The 17,619-nt window shown below is 43.2% G+C and overlaps 1 protein-coding gene and 1 non-coding gene across 2 annotated transcripts in view; both read right to left on the bottom strand.

Annotated features, from left to right (window-relative positions):
- ATP6V0E1 (ATPase H+ transporting V0 subunit e1) overlaps nucleotides 1–17,619 on the bottom strand; it is a 42,984-nt gene that overhangs the window by 3,155 nt on the left and 22,210 nt on the right. The window contains exon 3 of the mRNA XM_003936147.3: nucleotides 9,908–10,037. Coding sequence (XP_003936196.1) covers nucleotides 9,944–10,037 — 94 coding nt within the window. The 3' untranslated portion in view covers nucleotides 9,908–9,943. The remainder of the gene's footprint in view (nucleotides 1–9,907; nucleotides 10,038–17,619) is intronic.
- Nucleotides 9,197–9,397, bottom strand: LOC120360432 (small nucleolar RNA SNORA74). Its single transcript, XR_005576930.1, has one exon. It is a non-coding gene; the product is annotated as a small nucleolar RNA SNORA74 (small nucleolar RNA).

The following is a 17,619-nucleotide window of genomic DNA, read 5'->3' on the forward strand; positions in this document are numbered from 1 at the left end:
TTTATTTATTTATTTATTCTTGAGATAGGGTCTCACTGTCACTCCGGCTGGAGTAAATGTAGTGGCACCATCACGGCTCACTGCAACTGCCACCTCCAGGGCTCAAGATCCTCCCATCTCAGCCTCCCAAGCAGCTGGGACTACAGGTGTGTGCCAACACACCTGGCTAATTTTTGTATTGTTTTTTGTAGAGATGGGGTTTCACCACGTTACACAGACTGGTCTCAAAATCCTGGGCTTGAACAATCTGCCCATCTTGGCCTCCCAAAGTGCTGGGATTACAGGTGTGAGCCATTGTGTCTGGCTGATTTTGGAGTGAATTAAGGAAGCCTATATTCTTATCATCTTTGATATGAAATAGCTGATTGTGGGTGGGGCTGGAGAATGCAATCAAAGGGTCCACGTTCTCATTTTGCAAAATAAAGGAGTCATTAAGGTTACTATCAGATAAAACTGACAGAGGGCCAGATTTGGTGGCTGTAATCCGGCATTTTGGGAAGCCGAGGTGGGTGGATCACTTGAGGTCAGGAGTTTGAGACCAGCCTGGCCAATATGGTATACCCCATCTCTACTAATACAAAAATTAGCCAGGCGTGGTGGTCCATGCCTGTAATCCCAGCTACTAGGGAGGCTGAAGCAGGAGAATCAATTGAACCCGGGAGGCCAATATTGCAGTGAGACAAGATCGAACCACTGCACTCCAGCCAGTAGTGTGATCTTGTCTCACTGTAACACTGGCCTCATTGCACCGCTCAACTCCAGCCTGGGTGACAGAGTGAGATTCCATCTCAAACAAACACCTGCCAATGGGTCAGACACAGTAGCTCCCGCCTGTTATGCCAGCACTTTGGGAGGCGGGGCAGATCACTTGAGATCAGCCTGGCCAACATGGTAAAACTCTGTCTCTACTAAAAATACAAAAGTTAGCTGGGTATGGTGGCACCTTCCTATAATCCCAGATATTCGGGAGGCTGAGGCACGAGAATTGCTTAAACCCAGGAAGTAGAGGTTGCAGTGAGCCAAGATCATGCCACTGTACTCTAGCCTGGGCAACAGAGTGAGACTGTCTCAAAAAAAAAAAAAAAAAAAAAAAAAGATAAAACTGACAATTAAGATAACATAAAAATATTAATCAACAAATCTGTTCAGGAAAGAGTAAGTAAATATAATTCTTAAAGAATATGTTAGGTTTAATTTTTATCTTTTTAAAAATTTCTGATAAATTTGCAAAATAATTCCTTCTTTACTATGGCATGTAAGGTTATATACATTGTAAGAGATTAAATACAAGGAGTTAAGCTTGTATTTAACAATTCAAGGCAATGTACCAAATGAATGGCAAAAACTGGAGAGCTTAATGCGTTTAGGAAGAAAAGAAATCACTCTGAAACAAAGTGGCCAAGGAAGGAAGTGCTAGGATTTGCCAGCTGGGCACTGAAAGAGAAAGCATCAGAAAGAATTAAGAGAGAATGGGTGAACTAAGGCAAGAAACCAGAAGGGATTTTCACAGGAGAGTGTATTTACTAAATTGTTTTCTAAATTGATGAATGTAGTCGGGTAGTGAGAGTCGGGAAAAACCAAGTAGAGCTAATGAGGTCAAGAACATGAAAATAGTAGGGCCCGTATCACGGGCCTGGGGCAGAAAGCAGTAAGAAAGGCAGACTGGGAAGGGAAGGCCTTGACAGTCAAGTCAGAGAGCTGGACACGACCTGCAGTTGGCCATTCTTATCTTTTATGGCTCATGGGACTGCTGGTGACCTTGGTAAAAGCTGTGTGCTTACAACATTTTATATCAAATTTCAAAGGGCATGTACTCTACAATCAGGGACCCTTAGGTTAAAAAAAAAAAGAAACAAAAAAACCCTGCTGCAGGCCACAGACAAGGACTGACAGTTTCTGAGGCAAGCCGATCTATTTCAGGAAGTGCTACACCAGAAAAGAAACAGAGCGGTGTTCTGCAGAAAATGATGGTGGAGCCAGGGAGACCAGATGAGGCGCCCCTGCCATAATTCAGAGCTGTAGTAAGCTGAGGCAGAAGTCCGGGTGCCTGAAGGAGGAATTGCAAAGGAAGGGCAGACACAAGAGACAAAACAAGAGCAAATGGATTTGAGGAAGAGGAGAAAAAAGATGCAACAAGTTCCGACCCTGACAGGGAAAATTATGATATTGGGAACTGAAATGGAGAAACGGCTGAGTCTGAAGTGGCAGCAGAATACCCAGCCACAGCGGTCAGAGTAAACGATATACTTTTTAACTACACAACACTTTGCACTGTTGAACTTTTCCCAAGCATGCATTAATTCAACCTCCCAACAGATCACAAACCCCTTTGAAGCCCAGTCTTCTGTGAAATCCCTACTTAGTACCATACACCTCATAAGCACCCAAGTATTTTTGCAACGCCTAGAAAAACAGCTTGCACAGGGCAGAGGCCTAATTATCAATATCCTCTATTTCTTTCCTGGCCCAGACTTTATAATAAAATAGCATTTCTATGGCTTCAGACTGTGGTCAACCATATCAGCTCATCTACCAGGTAACAATGCTGTGCTAAATAAACCAAGTAACTTCTAGGACACTGGGTCTGAAGCCAAAGCCCCTCCTCCAAGGAGATTCCATAGTAGCACTACACTCCACAAAGCTGTGGGAAAGTGAACATTAACAAAAACAGCAACCTTGACGTCAGAGTCCCATATACATCTAATGAAGGAAAGAGTAAGTGAATATAATATATAAGTAAGATTCCCTTAGGAATCTAAGGGGAGCAGAGAAGGCTGGCAAAGCCAGGGATGGAGTGAGCACTGGACACGTTTATTTCCGGCCAATAAACAACGTGCTATAACTCAGCCTCTCATTAGGCTGTGGTTTGGTTCTTCAATTCAGGAAAGATAATCATGACAATTACAGTGATTAAAGCAGCAAAAGATCAGCTATGTATTTAACAGTGTGTTCTTTGGATTGATTCCATTTCATCTATATAAGATTATTCTAAAGCTTTCATAACTGGTCCCCATTTTTCTCTGTTGAATACCATGACTGGCTTGTACCTACTTTCCAAATCTGGCCTCTTAAAATAAATCATGTACAAAATCAAACATTTTTCCTTATCAGGTGAGGTCAGACTCAAACCTACTTTCTAAACTCCTTTATCATCTCATCATTAGGTAAAAGTTAAAAATTCAAAAGGTAAACAGACCTCAATCCTTCGACTTTACCATCCAAAAAGTCAAGTTCTTCTGTCTTAAGAGCCTGTCTGTTCTAATTAGGCAGAGATTAGCTCTCTTGATATGTTAACTCCAAAGTCTTAGAGTTCGATACTGTTATAATTCTGTTGAATGCAGAATAGGCATGACATGATGTTCATAATTAGGGATCACCTGGCTGTGCCCTCCTACTTCCTGGCATTTTGCTTTTAAAGGAACCACCTTTAGTATAAAGGTTTCAAGCAGCCTGTGTTTGTGCTGTTTTCACCAGAGTGAAAACATGAACAATCTGTCAACTATTCAGGTAGACAGAGACTTGAGAGTGAAAAGAATAAGCACATAAAATGTCTTCAGATCCACCCATCCAGTGTTATCTAGTGTCAAAGGGCCTAATTCTCTGATAATGGAAGGAAATGAAACTCAGAGAAGTGAAAAGCAATGCTGGAACTAGATCCAACTGCGGCCTGAAGTTCTCAGCTTTAAACCTCAATCAACAGCCTTAGCTAACATTCACTATAGTTGAAATAAAGAGCAGAAAACAGAACTTGATGAAAAAGGCAGGTTAAAAAAAATTGGTATTATTGCCAGGCACATTGGCTCATGCCTATAATCCTAGCACTTTGGGAAGCCAAGGCAGGAGGATCACTTGACACCAGGAGTTCGAGACCAGCCTGGGTAACATAGTGAGATTCCATCTCCTGCGTGCGCGCGCATGCGCGCGCACACACACACACACACACACACACACACACGTAAACATATATAAAAATACATATATTTAAGGGGAAACTGGCAAAATTCAGGTTGTGGAGAAACAAACTCATATACTGTTGATCGGAATGCAAAAACGGTATAATCTCTACGGAAGACAATGCAGCAGTATCTAGAAAAACCGTACGTATCTGTAAACCACAGATTCCGTTTTCAAGGAGGCTACATTAAGGATCACCGGCAAAATCAGAAAACGGCATATGCACAGGATGGTACTGTGGCTTTATCAGTAATAGCAAAAGACTAGAAATAATCCGAAAGGATAGAAATGGCTATAAAGAGATGAGAAAGATCTGTATATGCCAACATGCAGCAATCTCTAGCATATATTGTTTAGTGAATAAAACAAGGTACAGAATAGTATATACGACTGGTTATCTTTTCTGTAACAGCAGTGTGTGTGTGTGTGTGTGTGTGTGTGTATACATATGTATCAATATATGTATTTGCTTAATCTTTGCAAAATGAAACAGTGAAAGGATAGATTTCTCTGAATATATCTTGTTCATAATTTGCCTTTGGAAATCTGTTTTATATATTCAAAAAACAGCAGCAAATAAAACAGAAAAAAATACAGTAAACTGAACACAACTTAGTCGAACTATATTATCAAACTGGTGACAATACTGTCAGGGGAAATAATAATAATTACAGGCCAGACGCGGTGGCTCAGACCTGTAATCCCATCACTTTGGGAGGCTGAAGCAGGTGGATCACTAGAGCCCAGGAGTTTGAGATCAGCCTGGGCAACACAGCGAAATCTTTACAAAATTTAAAAATTAGCCAGGCATGGTGGCACATGCCTGTAGTCCCAGCTACTTGGGAGGCTGAGAAGGGAGGATTGTTTGAGCTGGGAGGCAGAGGTTGTAGTGAGCCAAGCTCATGCAACTGCACACTCCAGCCTGACCGACAGTGAGATCTTGCCTCAAAATAAAAATGTGTGTCTTGCAGTAAAAAAAAAAAAAAAGAAAAAAACCACATATATATATTAGTATCATTATTATTTGAGATGAGGTCTTGCTATATTGCCAAGGCTTGTCTCAAACTCCTGAACTCAAGAGATCTTTCTGCCTCACCCTCCTGAGCAGCTGGGATTACAGGCACATACCACTGTACCAGCTGTTATTTTAAGTGACCTCAGAGAACAGAACTTGATGAACTCATATCTATTAGTTATACTAGCATTATCTTGAAAGTATTTTGCTAGGCACAGACGCTCACACCTGTAATCCCAGCACTTTCAGAGGCCAAGGCAGGTGGATCTCTTGAGCTCAGGAGACCAGCCTGGGCAACATGGTAAAACCCTGTTTCTACCAAAAATACAAAAAATTAGCCAGGTGTGGTGTCGTGTATCTAGAGCCCCAGCTACTTGGGAGGCTGAGGTAGAAGGATCACTTGAGCTCAGAAGACAAAGGTTGTGGTGATGCACTCCAGGCTGGGTGACAGAGACCCTCAGATAAAAAAATTTTATATACATTGTAGAATAATAAAAGTTACTGTTATTAAGGAACAAGAATTTTCAGGTCAGGCATGAAATGAATTTTCAGGTTAGGCTCACACCTGTAATCTCAGCATTTTGGGAGGCCAAGGCAGGCAGACCACCTGAGGTAAGAAGTTCGAGACCAGCATGGCCAACATGGCGAAACCCCATCTTTTTTTTTTTTTTTTTTTGAGACGGAGTTTCGCTCTTGTTACCCAGGCTGGAGTGCAATGGCACGATCTCGGCTCACTGCAACCTCCGCCTCCTGGGTTCAGGCAATTCTCCTGCCTCAGCCTCCTGAGTAGCTGGGACTACAGGCACGCACCACCACGCCAGCTCATTTTTGTATTTTTAGTAGAGACGGGGTTTCACCATGTTGGCCAGGATGGTCTCGATCTCTCTACCCAACTCAGCCTCCCAAAGTGCTGGGATTACAGGCGTGAGCCACCGCGCCGGCCTATTTTTATTTTATTTTTGAGATGGAGTCTTGCTCTGTTGCCCAGGCTGGAGTGCAATGGCGCCATCTCGGCTCACTGCAACCTCCACCTCCCAGGTTCAAGCAATTCTCCTGCCTCAGCCTCTTGAGAGCTGGGATTACAGGCACGTGCCACCATGCCCCTCTAATTTTTGTATTTTTAGTAGAGACAGGGTTTCACCATGTTGGTCAGGCTGGTCTCGAACTCCTGACCTTGTGATCCACCCACCTCAGCCTCCCAAAGTGCTGGGATTACAGGCATGAGCCACTGCGCCCAGCCCTATGATCTGTATTTCAAGACTATTAAATAATTTGTTGATGAAGAAAAACTTTTCGTTTTCTTTTTGAGACACAGTCTTGCTCTGTCACCTACACTGGAGTGCAGTGGTATGATCTTGGCCCACTATAACCTCCACCTCCCAGGCTCAAGCAATCCTCCCTCCTCAGCCTCCTGAACAGCTGGGACTACAGGTGTGTGCCACCTTGCCTGGCTAATTTTTGTATTTTTTGTAGAGACAAGGTTTCACTACATTGCCCAGGCTGGTCTCGAACTCCTGGGCTCAAGTAATCTGCCTGTCTCAGCCTCTCAAAGTACTGGGATTACAGGTATAAGCCACTGTGCCCGGCAGGAAATCTTTATAGAAGCATTTCAATTCATCGAATACATAGGTAATAATACAACTGAGAAATTGGGTGGGCGTGGTGGCTCATACCTATAATTCCAGAATTTGGGGAGGCATAGGCAGATGGATGGATCACCTCAGGTCAGGTGTTCAAGACCAGCCTAGCCAACATGGTTAAAACACATCTCTACTAAAAATAACCAAAAATTAGCCACTACAGGTGGCACACGCCTGTAGTCACAGCTACTTGGGATGCTGAGGCAGAGGAATCCCTTCAACTCGGGAGGCAGAGGTTATAGTGAGTCAAGATCGTGCCACTACTGTCTACACTAGGCGACAGAGCAAGACTCTGGTTGGAAGTAAATAAATAAATAAAGATAGAACTGGAAAATCACCATTTGTGGCTGGGCATGGTGGGTCGTGGCTATAATCCCAACACTCTGGAAGGCCGAAGTAGGAGGATTACTTGAGCCCAGGAGTTTGAGACTGGTTTAGGCAAGAATGGTGAGACCTGGTTTCTAAAAAAAAAAAAAAAAAAAAAATTAGTCACATGTGGCGCTGCATGCCTGTAGCTGTTTGGATAGCTAAGGCGAAAGGATCCCTGGAGCCCAGGAATTCAAGTAGTGGTGAGCCATGATCACACCACTGTACTCCAGCCTGGGCCACAGAAAGAGACCCTATCTCTATAAAAAAATAAATAAAAATTTAAAAATTAGTCAAAACAAGGGCCACATAGCGAGACCTTGTCTCTACTAAAAATTTAAAATTTAGCCAGGCATGGTGGTGCATGCCTGAAGTCCCAGCTACTTGGGAGGCTGAGGCAGGAGGATCACTTGAGTCAGGAGTGCAAGTCTGCAGTGAGTCATGACGGTGCCACTGCATTCCAGCTGAGTGACAGAGGGAGACCCTGTCTCAAAAACCAAAAAATTAAGGTATGGTGGCAAATGACTATAATTCCAGCTTCTTGGGAGGCTGAGGCAGGAGGATGCTTAATCCAGGGAGGTCACGCCTGCAGTCAGTTGTGATTGTGCCACTGTACTCCAGCTTAAGTGACAAGAATGAGATCCTGCCTCAATTAAAAAAAAAAAAAAAAAAAAAGCAGCAGCAAATCACCATTTGCCGTTTCAACTAAAATGATTAATTCAGGCTATGATCATCCATGGATAAAATCACTTGACAGAAAAGAACTTTACAATTGAAGGAACCTTACCTGAACCCAGTGATCACATTAGCATTACTAAAAATAGGAGAGTCAGACATCCTGTTTCTCCTGATGGGAGGCAATACACAGTTTACAGTAACACCGAAAAAGCTAAAAAAAGTTGCACCCAAATCTAGTCAAGGCATTTAAAGCTAACCTCCACTTAACAAAATGATGAAAACAACACAACAAATTAAATAAGAGGTTTCCTGACTCTTAGCCAGTGAATAAATCTTTCCACTATACCACTCCTAACCTCTCTGACCCTCAGAACAAAATAGAAGCTACAACAAAATAGATTTTCAAAAGGCACTGACGGGCCAGGTGTGGTGGCTCATGCCTGTAATCCCAGCACTTTGGGAGGCTGAGGTGGGGGAATCACAAGGTCAGGAGACAGAGACCATCCTGGCTAACACGTGAAACCCTGTCTCTACTAAAAATGCAAAAAGTTAGCTGGGTGGCATGCGCCTGTAGTCCCAACTACTCAGGAGGCTGAGGTAGGAGAACTGCTTGAATCCGGGAGGCGGAGGTTGCAGTGAGCTGAGACACCACCACTGTACTCCAGCCTGGGTGACAGAGCAAGACTCTGTCTCTGTGCCCCCACTCCCCACCACAAAAAAAAAAAAAAAAAAAAAAAAAAAAGGCACTGATCTAGTTTGGATTATCTGTCCCCTCCAAATCTCATTGTTGAAATGTGGTCCCCAATGATGGAGATGAGGCCTAGTGGGAGGTGTTTGGGTCATGGGGGTGGATCCCTCATGGATGGCTTGGTACCCTCCTGATACGGTTTGGCTGTGACCCCACCCAAATCTCATCTTCAATTATAGCTCCCATAATTCCCATGTGTTGTGGGAGGGACCCAGTGGGAGATAAGTGAATCATGGGGGCAGCTCCCCCATACTATTCTCATGGTAGTAAATCTCATGAGATCTGATGGTTTTATAAGGGGAGACCCCTTTTGCTTGGTTCTGATAAGTGCCTTTCATGTTCCACCAGGACTGTGAGGCCTCCCTAGCCGCGAGGAACTATGAGTCCATTAAACCTCTCTTTCTTTATAAATTATCCAGTCTCGGGTATGTCTTTATCAGCAGCATGAAAACGGACTGACACACCTCCCCACCGTACAGTAATGAGTGAAGTAGTTGTTAATGCACACAAGAGCTGCTTGTTTAAAGGAGCCTGGCACCTCCTCCTTTCTCTCTTGCTCCTTTTCTCACCATATGACACGCCTGTTCCCCTTTTGCTTTCTGCTGTGAGTAAAACCCTCCTGAGGCCTCACCAGAAGCCAGACAGATGCAAGAGTCATGTTTATACAGCCTGAAGAACTGTGAGCCAAATATAAATGACCAAGTCTTATGTACTCCTTTATAGCAACACAAAACAAACTAACACAGGCACCTTTCTTCAACCACAGCATTCAGAAGCCTTCTTAATTTTTTTTTTAATGTCTGCTCCCAGACTAGAACTAAGCAGCCAAAGTGAATGCTTAGCACACTCTCAGGGAAGCACAGCTCTGTCTTGCGCCAGTGCCAGACGCCACCAGAACAGTGGAGGAGGCAACTGGATGAAGACAAGACATTCCTCTCCCAGCAGTGTAACACCGACACAGGAATGGTTCTGTCCCGACGGCTGACTACTGCTGGAAAGAAACCTGCTCAATTTTAAATCTGCCAGTCACTTTAAGGTTGCTGGATCTCACAGTGCTAAGTATAAACAGTTACTTTTTTTTGTTGTTTGTTTTTAAGATGGGGTTTCACCATGATGGCCAGGCTGGTCTTGAACTCCTGACCTCAGGTGATCCACCCACCTCGGCCTCCCAAAGTGCTAGGATTACAGGTGTGAGCCACTGCGCCCGGCCCTAAACAGTTACTTTTTTGATCTGTGTCTGAAAAAGTACATGCAAGCTTAATTTTATAAATCAAACTGTATTTAGTTAAAAAGGCAGGGTAATAGCAGAATCTAAAGAGAATCTTACTGAGACTTAGGTAAGGTGAATGGCTTAAGTACCAAACTTATTTCTGTTCTTCAGATCGTGTTTGCATTCAGCAGCTCGCCCTTGTCACGTGTTAAAATGGCCATAAAATGCTGAGAAAAAGTCACAGCAAACTCTGACTTCCTGACCATACTGATGGGAAAGGTCACAAACACAGTCACCTCAAAGACTGAGCGCTGTAGAACATGTCTTCCTCCTCAAGGCCAATGATACTTCAGATACCAGATGGTTTCGTTTTTCAGCTGTGGTCCAAAGAGAGGGTTGAGTTGGGCCAGAATCGCAATTAGCCAACTAAAAGAAGGATGGGAGAGGAACAACAGTAAGTGGTGAAATCATGTTGGAACATGACCATTTTTAATTAGCATGGAGAAAATGTACTAGCGAAACTTAAATCTATTCCATTCATACCAAACCTTCCACAGGCCTTGTGCTAACAGCAGCACGTCTGATAACAAAACGTTTCCCAGGACGTAGCCTGCCTTCATCCTGAGACATATCACAAGGCAGTGAGGCTTCATCACAGTATGTTTCTGTCTTTTCTCTCATTACCTGATTATCTTTCCAAATATCCAAGATTTCCTGAATTCATGATATCTTCGCTTCAAAGTATTTTCACTTAATCTCAATTTATCATCATCATAACGTCCAACCTCAGGAAAAATAGGTCTTATTTTATCCATTCTCCAAATGTTAAGACCCACAACCTATATGACACACTCATTTTTACTGGTAAAGGAAAGGTTTGATTTCAGCTTATCATCTTCCAATTAGACTATAACACGTATGATCCCCTTCTCTAATCCCCATCGCCACTAAAATATGTAATACATCCTATTGTGGAACTTAACAAAATGGGCATTTACCTTGTCCCCAGTTTACTTCAGAATCTAAATAACAAGGTATTGTTCTGTATTACAGACTAACTATAAAGTAAGTACAATGGTGTCATATCTTACTTCAGGGTTAAAAGTGAAAAATAGGTTGGGTGCAGTGGCTCATGTCTTTAATCCCAGCACTTTGAAAGGATGAGGATCAGTTGAAGCCAGGAGTTTATGACCAGCCTGGGCAACACAGTAAGAACCTGTCTCTACAAAAAATTTTTAAAAGTAAGCCAGGTTTGCTGACTTGCACCTGTAGTCACAGCTACTCAGGAGGCTAAGGTAGGAGGATCCCTTGAGACTGGGAGTTTAAGGCTGCAGTGCTATAATTATATCACTGCACTCCAGCCTAGGTGACAGAGTTAAACCCTGTCTCTAAAAAAAGAAAAGAAAAATAGCATAGGTTTATCTTTAAATTTTCTTATATTACAAAGTTCTACATAAAGGGTCTTATATATGATATGGTAATTCATATGCCAAATAAGGTTTGAGCTCAGACAAAAACAAAGAACAAAAAGACAATATACAATTATCTGGCTATTCAAACCATTCTTCACTTACTAAAGGAATATTTAATGAGCACCTACTAGATTCCAGGCCTCAGAAATACAGTGGAGAAAAATGAAATGTCCCTATCCTCACAGAACTTACATAATATAATGTCAGGTGGTAACTGTTACGAAGGAAATCAAGCAGGGAGAAGGAACAGAGAATGGCTTGTGGGGGCATTACTTTGACAGGGTGGTCAGGGAAGGAGGTAACACTTGAGCAGACAGGGGAATGAAGCAGAATACACACTGCCTTTACTTCCTACTCAAAATACAGTTGACCCTGAAACAACATGGGTTTGAACCATGCAGACTGACTTGGATGCCTGGGTCTGCTTATATGCCCACCTCTCCTGCTTCCACCTCTCCTGCTTCCACCTCCTCCATCCCCTTCTTCTGCCTCTACCACAGGTAAGACAGCAGGACCAACCCCTCTTCTTCCTCCTCCTCAGCCTGCTCAGTATGAAGACAACAAGGATGAAGACCTTTATGATGATCCACTTAATAGTAAACGTATTTTCTCTTCCTTATGATTTTCTTAACCTTTTCTTTACTCTACCTTCCTTTATTATAGGAACATAAGATATAATACATATAAAAACTATGTGTTAATTAACCGTTTATGTTATTGGTAAAACCCCTGATCAATAGTAGGCTATTAGTAGTTACATCTGGGTGAATTTAAAAGTTATAAATGGATTTTCAGCTGTGCAAGGGATCGGAACCTCTAGCATCCACATTATTCAAAGGTCTACTGTGTATGAATTTGAACTTCTCTTACTGGCAGGCAGTGGTTGGGGGAGGAGGGCAGGGTTAAGGTAAACAAGCCCAACCAACCTCCAACTACCGATCTCGGAAAGTGACATTTAGTAACATACTGCATTCCTTTTTTTTTTTTTTTTTCTCGAGACGGAGTCTCACTCTGTTGCTCAGGCTGAAGTGCAGTGGCACAATCTCAGTTCACTGCAACCTCCACCTCCCAGGGTCAAGCGATTCTCCTGCCTCAGCCTCCTGAGTAGCTGGGATTACAGGTGCCTGTCACCATGACTGGCTAATTTTTGTATTTTTAGTAGAGGTGGGGTTTCATCATCTTGGCCAGGCTGGTCTTGAACTCCTGACCTCAGGTGATCCACCCACCTTGGCTTCCCAAAGTGCTGGGATTACAGGTGTGAGCCACCGTACCCAGCCCATACTGCTATCCTTTCTGCATGGAATCTAGGGAATCGGTTTCTTTCTTTTCTTCGTTTCTTTTCCTTCCTTCCCTTCCTTCTTCCGTCCCTCCCCTCTTCTCTCTCTTACTTTTTTCTGAAATGCAGTCTCGCTCTGTTGCCCAGGCTGGAGTACAGTGGTGCAATCTTGGCTCACTACAACCTCCACTTCCCGGGTTCAAGTAATTCTCCTGCCTCAGCCTCCCGAGCAGATGACCCATCATGCCTGGCTAATTTTTGTATTTTTGTAGAGTCAGGGAGGGTTTCACTATGTTGGCCAAGCTGGTCTTAAACTCCTGACCTCGTGATCTGCCTGCCTTGGTCTCCCAAAGTGCTGGGATTACAGGCGTGAGCCACCGTGCCTGACTGGGAATTGCTTTCGAAGGAAAAGTAGATATATCACTACAGCAGTCTCCTTTTAAACTTTCAGGACTTTAAATTTCCCTATAAGAGGGCAATGAGCCAAACCTCAACTAGGTCATTATCTGGGTGGATCTCTTTTCTCCCATTTGCTGTCATTTTTAGAGCTTTTCCAATCACAGGATCAAAAGACTGATTCTGATCACCAGTGGAGAGATTGCTGGAGAATTAGCCAGCACCGCATCAGAAGTTTGTGCCTACAGAAACAAAAGGTGATTCTGTGACAGGAAACATGACACCTGAGGAAACCAGGCCAAAATAGCTCAAGCTCACTCACTTAATAAACAAAAAGTTCATTCAGATGAGATTCTCTGATCCATACTCAAACATAATACCAAGACTTGTAGTTGAGGTTTAACATCCATCTGACATTACAAAAAAGGAGGAGGAGAACAGCACAGGGAGATACACTCAAGAGCTCTGTGACTGCAGTCAACGCTAATGCTGCAGAGCTAAGAGTCATGGAAAATTCCAAGCTAACCGAGGACTTCCCCAATCCCAGCAGGCAATACAAGCTGCCTGAAAAAACACTTTCGTAAGAGACTGAGACAACTGGCCAATGCTTAGAAATACTAAATAAAAAATACATTAGAATTTAAACTAGCCTATCTCCTTTCGTAGCTAAGAATATATAGCACAGAATGAAAACACCACTTCCCAGCACTTTGTAGGATGTTGTATCAGAGTGATTTTCTTCCCCAGCTGCAAATTATAATCACTCTGGGAACTTTTAAAATATACTGATGCTATTTCTGAGAGTGGAAAAAACACGGACTCCTTTTCCTCTGCTTTCACACCATGATAATCAACACAGAAGACTTCTACAGCCAAACATGTGGGGATTTCTCCCCACCAACAAGCACACAATCAATTCTGCAGCCAACACCAGCTGGCTCTCCTCCAATTCAATCCTGATACTATCTATCTGGAGATAGCATCGGATCTCACAGGGTGAGTGCTTGGTTCCACAAGACTGCCCCTCACTTCTGATGGCAATCGCAAGCCTCAGGTTGTTCTACCTGTGTTTCTAACCAACTGGCTATAAACTGGGGAGGCCCCAACCCTCCTTATGTTCAATTATTTGCTAGAGCAGGTCACAGAACTCAGGGAAACACGTTTTTCTGGTTTACCATAAAAGATATTACAGTCTGGGCATGGTGGCCCAGCACTTTGGGAGGCTGAGGCAGGTGGATCACTTGAGCCCAGGAGTTCAAGAGCACCCTGGCCAACACAGTGAAACCCCGTCTCTACTAAAAATACAAAAATTAGCTGGGCATGGTGGTGCACATCTGTGGTCGCTGCTACTCGGGAGGCTGAGGCAGGAGAATCACTTGAACCTGGGAGGCAGAGGTTGCAATGAGCCAAGACTGCACCACTGCACTTTAACCTGGGTGACAGAGTGAGACTCTTGTCTCAAACAAACAAAAGATATTACAGAAGATACAGATGAAGGGATATACAGGGTGAGCTATGGAAAGGGGCACAAAGTTCCCATGCCCATCCTGGGAACACCACCCTCCAGGAATAGCTTCTAGCTTTCCTGAACCTCTCAGAACTCAGTCTTTTTGGGTTTTTACGGAACCTTCATTGTGTAGGCATGATTGATTACATCACTGGCCATTGGTGACCAGTTTAACGTTCAGCCCCTCCCTCTTCCCCTGAGGTTGGGCTGTGGGGCTGAAAGTCGATTCTAATCCTTCCTTGGTTGTCTGGTGATCAGATCCCTCCCTTGAGCTACCAAGGGGCTGCCAATCATCAGTCAACTCATTAGCATACAAAGAAACATATGCCTTTGGAGATTCCAAGGATTTTAGAAGTTGTATACCAGGAAATAGGGACAAAGACTAAATTATATTTCACAACATCACAACTTCACATATAGCCTTTCATTTAATTCTTGTACTAGGAAACAGGCAGAGAAAGGCTGATTGGCCTATGGTCACAATGCTAATTAGGTGGTAGTAGATCCTAGACCAGGAATCAGATCAGATTAATGTTCCCACTTCAAAAAGTGACCTTATGGAATATTTGAACTGAAAACATTTCAGAAGGCATGAATATAGCTAAATCTAAATTGAGAATTCAGAAAATGAGAGTCCATCCACTTAGCACTGACAAGCCTTTGGTACCTTCGTTAAAGAATATCCAGAAGCAAGAATGAAGACCACTTTGCTTGCTCAAGTCACTATTTAGAAACTTTCTTTTTCTCCTTATTTACTATTTCTCTGTGTTGGTATCATATCTATCTATCTACTTATAAATAGAGACGGGGTTTCACCATGTTGGCCAGGCTAGTATTTTTTTTTTTTTTTTTTTTTTAAAGATGGGGTTTCACCATGCTGGTCAGGCTGGTCTTGAACTCCCAACCTCAGGTGATCCGCCCTCCTCGGCCTCCCAGAGTGCTGAGATTATAGATGTGAGCCACTGCATCCGGCCGGCCAGGCTAGTCTTGAACTCCTGACCTCAGGTGATCTGCCCACTTCGGCCTCCCAAAGTGCTGGGATTACAGGCATGAGCCACCACACCCAGCCTGTGTTGATATCATTTCAAGTCCTCTCTTCCAGTTGGTATGAACTATACAAAGGACTGTTGCTGAGTATAGTCACCCTATTCTGCAATCAAACATAGAAGGAACTTAATTCTTCTGTTAAGTGTTTGTACCCATTGCACTTTTTATCCCCATACCTACCTTCCTTTCCAATCTCTCCTATCTTTCTATTCTCCATGTCTATGACATCAAATTTTTGGCGCCCACATATAAGTGACAACACATGATATTTGTCTTTCTGCACTTGGCTTATTTTACTTAAAATAATGGCCTCTAGTTTCTCCCACATTGCTGCAAATGACATGATTTCATTCTTTTTTATGCCTGAATAGTATTCTGTTGTGTACATACAGCACATTTTATTCATCCATTTATCTGTTGATGGATACTCAGACTGATTCTCCGTCTCTGCTACTGTGAACAGCACTGCGATGAACATGCAGGTGCAGGTAACCCTTGGATATACTGATTTCTCTACCATTGGATAAATAACCAGTAGCGGGAATGGTGGATCATATGGTAGTTCTATTTTTACTTTTTTGAAAAACTTCCATACAGTTCTCCATACTGGCTGTACTAATTTACATTCCCACCAACAGTGTATAAAAGTTCCCTTTTTCTCTGCATCCTTGCTAGCATCTGCTATTTTTTGGCTTTTTTTTTTTTTTTTTTTTAAAGATGGAGTCTCCCTCTATGACCCAGGCTGGAGCGCAGTGGTGTGATTCTCCTGCCTCAGCCTCAGGAGTAGCTGGGATTACAGGCGCCTGGCACCACACCAGCTAATTTTTGTATTTTTAGTAGACACAGGGTTTCACCACGTTGACCATGGTTGGCCAGGCTGATCTTGAACTCCGAATCTCAGGTGATCTGCCTGCCTAGGCCTCCCAAAGTGCTGGGACTACAGGTGTGAGTCACCACACCCAGCCATTTTTTTGGCTTTTTAGTAATAGTAATTCTAACTGGAGGGAGATGATATCTCATTGTGGTTTTGATTTGTATTTCCCTGGTGATTAGTAATATAGAGCACTGTTGTCCATTTGTATGTCTTCTTTTGAGAAATATCTAATCATGTCCTTTATCCATTTTCCAATGAGATTATTTGTTTTTGTTTTTTACCGTTGTTTGAGGTCCTTATTATTATGGAACTTAGTCCCCTGTCAGATGAGTAGTTTGCAAATATTTTCTCCCATTCAATAAGTTGTCTTTACTGATTGTTTCTTTTGCTGTGCAGATGCTTTTTAGTTTAATATAGATAGTCTCATTTGTCTATTTTTGTTTTTGTTGCCTGTGCCCTATTTTTTTTTTTTTTTTTAAAGACAAGTATCTTGCTCTGTGGCCCAGGGTGGACTGCAGTGGCCCAATCACAGCTCACTGCAGCCTCGCTCTCCCAGGCTCCTGGGCTTAAGCAATCCTCCTACCTCAGCCTCCTGAGTAGCCTGGACCACAGGCACTTGCCACCATGCCTGGCTAATTTTTAAAATTTTTTGTAGAGACAGGGTCTCATTATGTTGCCTAAACTGGTCTCAAATTCCTGGGCTCAAGTGATCCTCCCACCTCAACCTCCCTAAGTGCTGGGATTGTAGGTGTGAGCCACTGCACCCAGCCTGTTGCCTGTGATTTTGAGGTCTTAGTCTTAAAACTTTTGCCTAAACCAGCCGGGTGCGATGGCTCACGCCTGTAATCCCAGCACTTTGGGAGGCCTAGGCGGGCAGATCATGAGGTCAAGAGATAGAGACAATCCTGGCCAACATGGTAAAACCCCATTTCCACTGAAAATACAAAAATCAGCTGGGCATGGTGGCACGTGCCTGTAGTCCCAGCTACTGGGGAGGCTAAGGCAGGAGAATTGCTTGAACCCAAGAGGCAGAGGTTGCAGTGAGCCGATATCGTGCCACTGCACTCCAGCCTGGCACCTGGCAACAGAGCGAGAGACTGTCTCAAAAAAAAAAAAAAGAAAAAATTTTTTTTTGCCTAAACCAATGCCCTGAAGAGTTGTCCGCATGTTTGCTTCCAGTTGTTTTATAATTTCAGGTTTAAATCTTTATTAATCTATCCTGAGTTGACTTTTGTACATGGTGACAGAAAGGGTCCAATTTCACTCTTCTGCATAGGGTTATCAAAGTACACACACACACACACACACACACATACACACACCTCTCTCACTTAAGAAAAAAACCAAGAAACCATAGTTCAAGAAAATTCCAGAGGCCAAGGTGGGCCGATCACCTGAGGTCAGGAGTCCAAGACCGGCCTGGCCAACATGGCAAA

This window comes from Saimiri boliviensis, chromosome 20 (assembly GCF_048565385.1).
Source record: "Saimiri boliviensis isolate mSaiBol1 chromosome 20, mSaiBol1.pri, whole genome shotgun sequence".
Lineage (NCBI taxonomy): Eukaryota > Metazoa > Chordata > Mammalia > Primates > Cebidae > Saimiri > Saimiri boliviensis.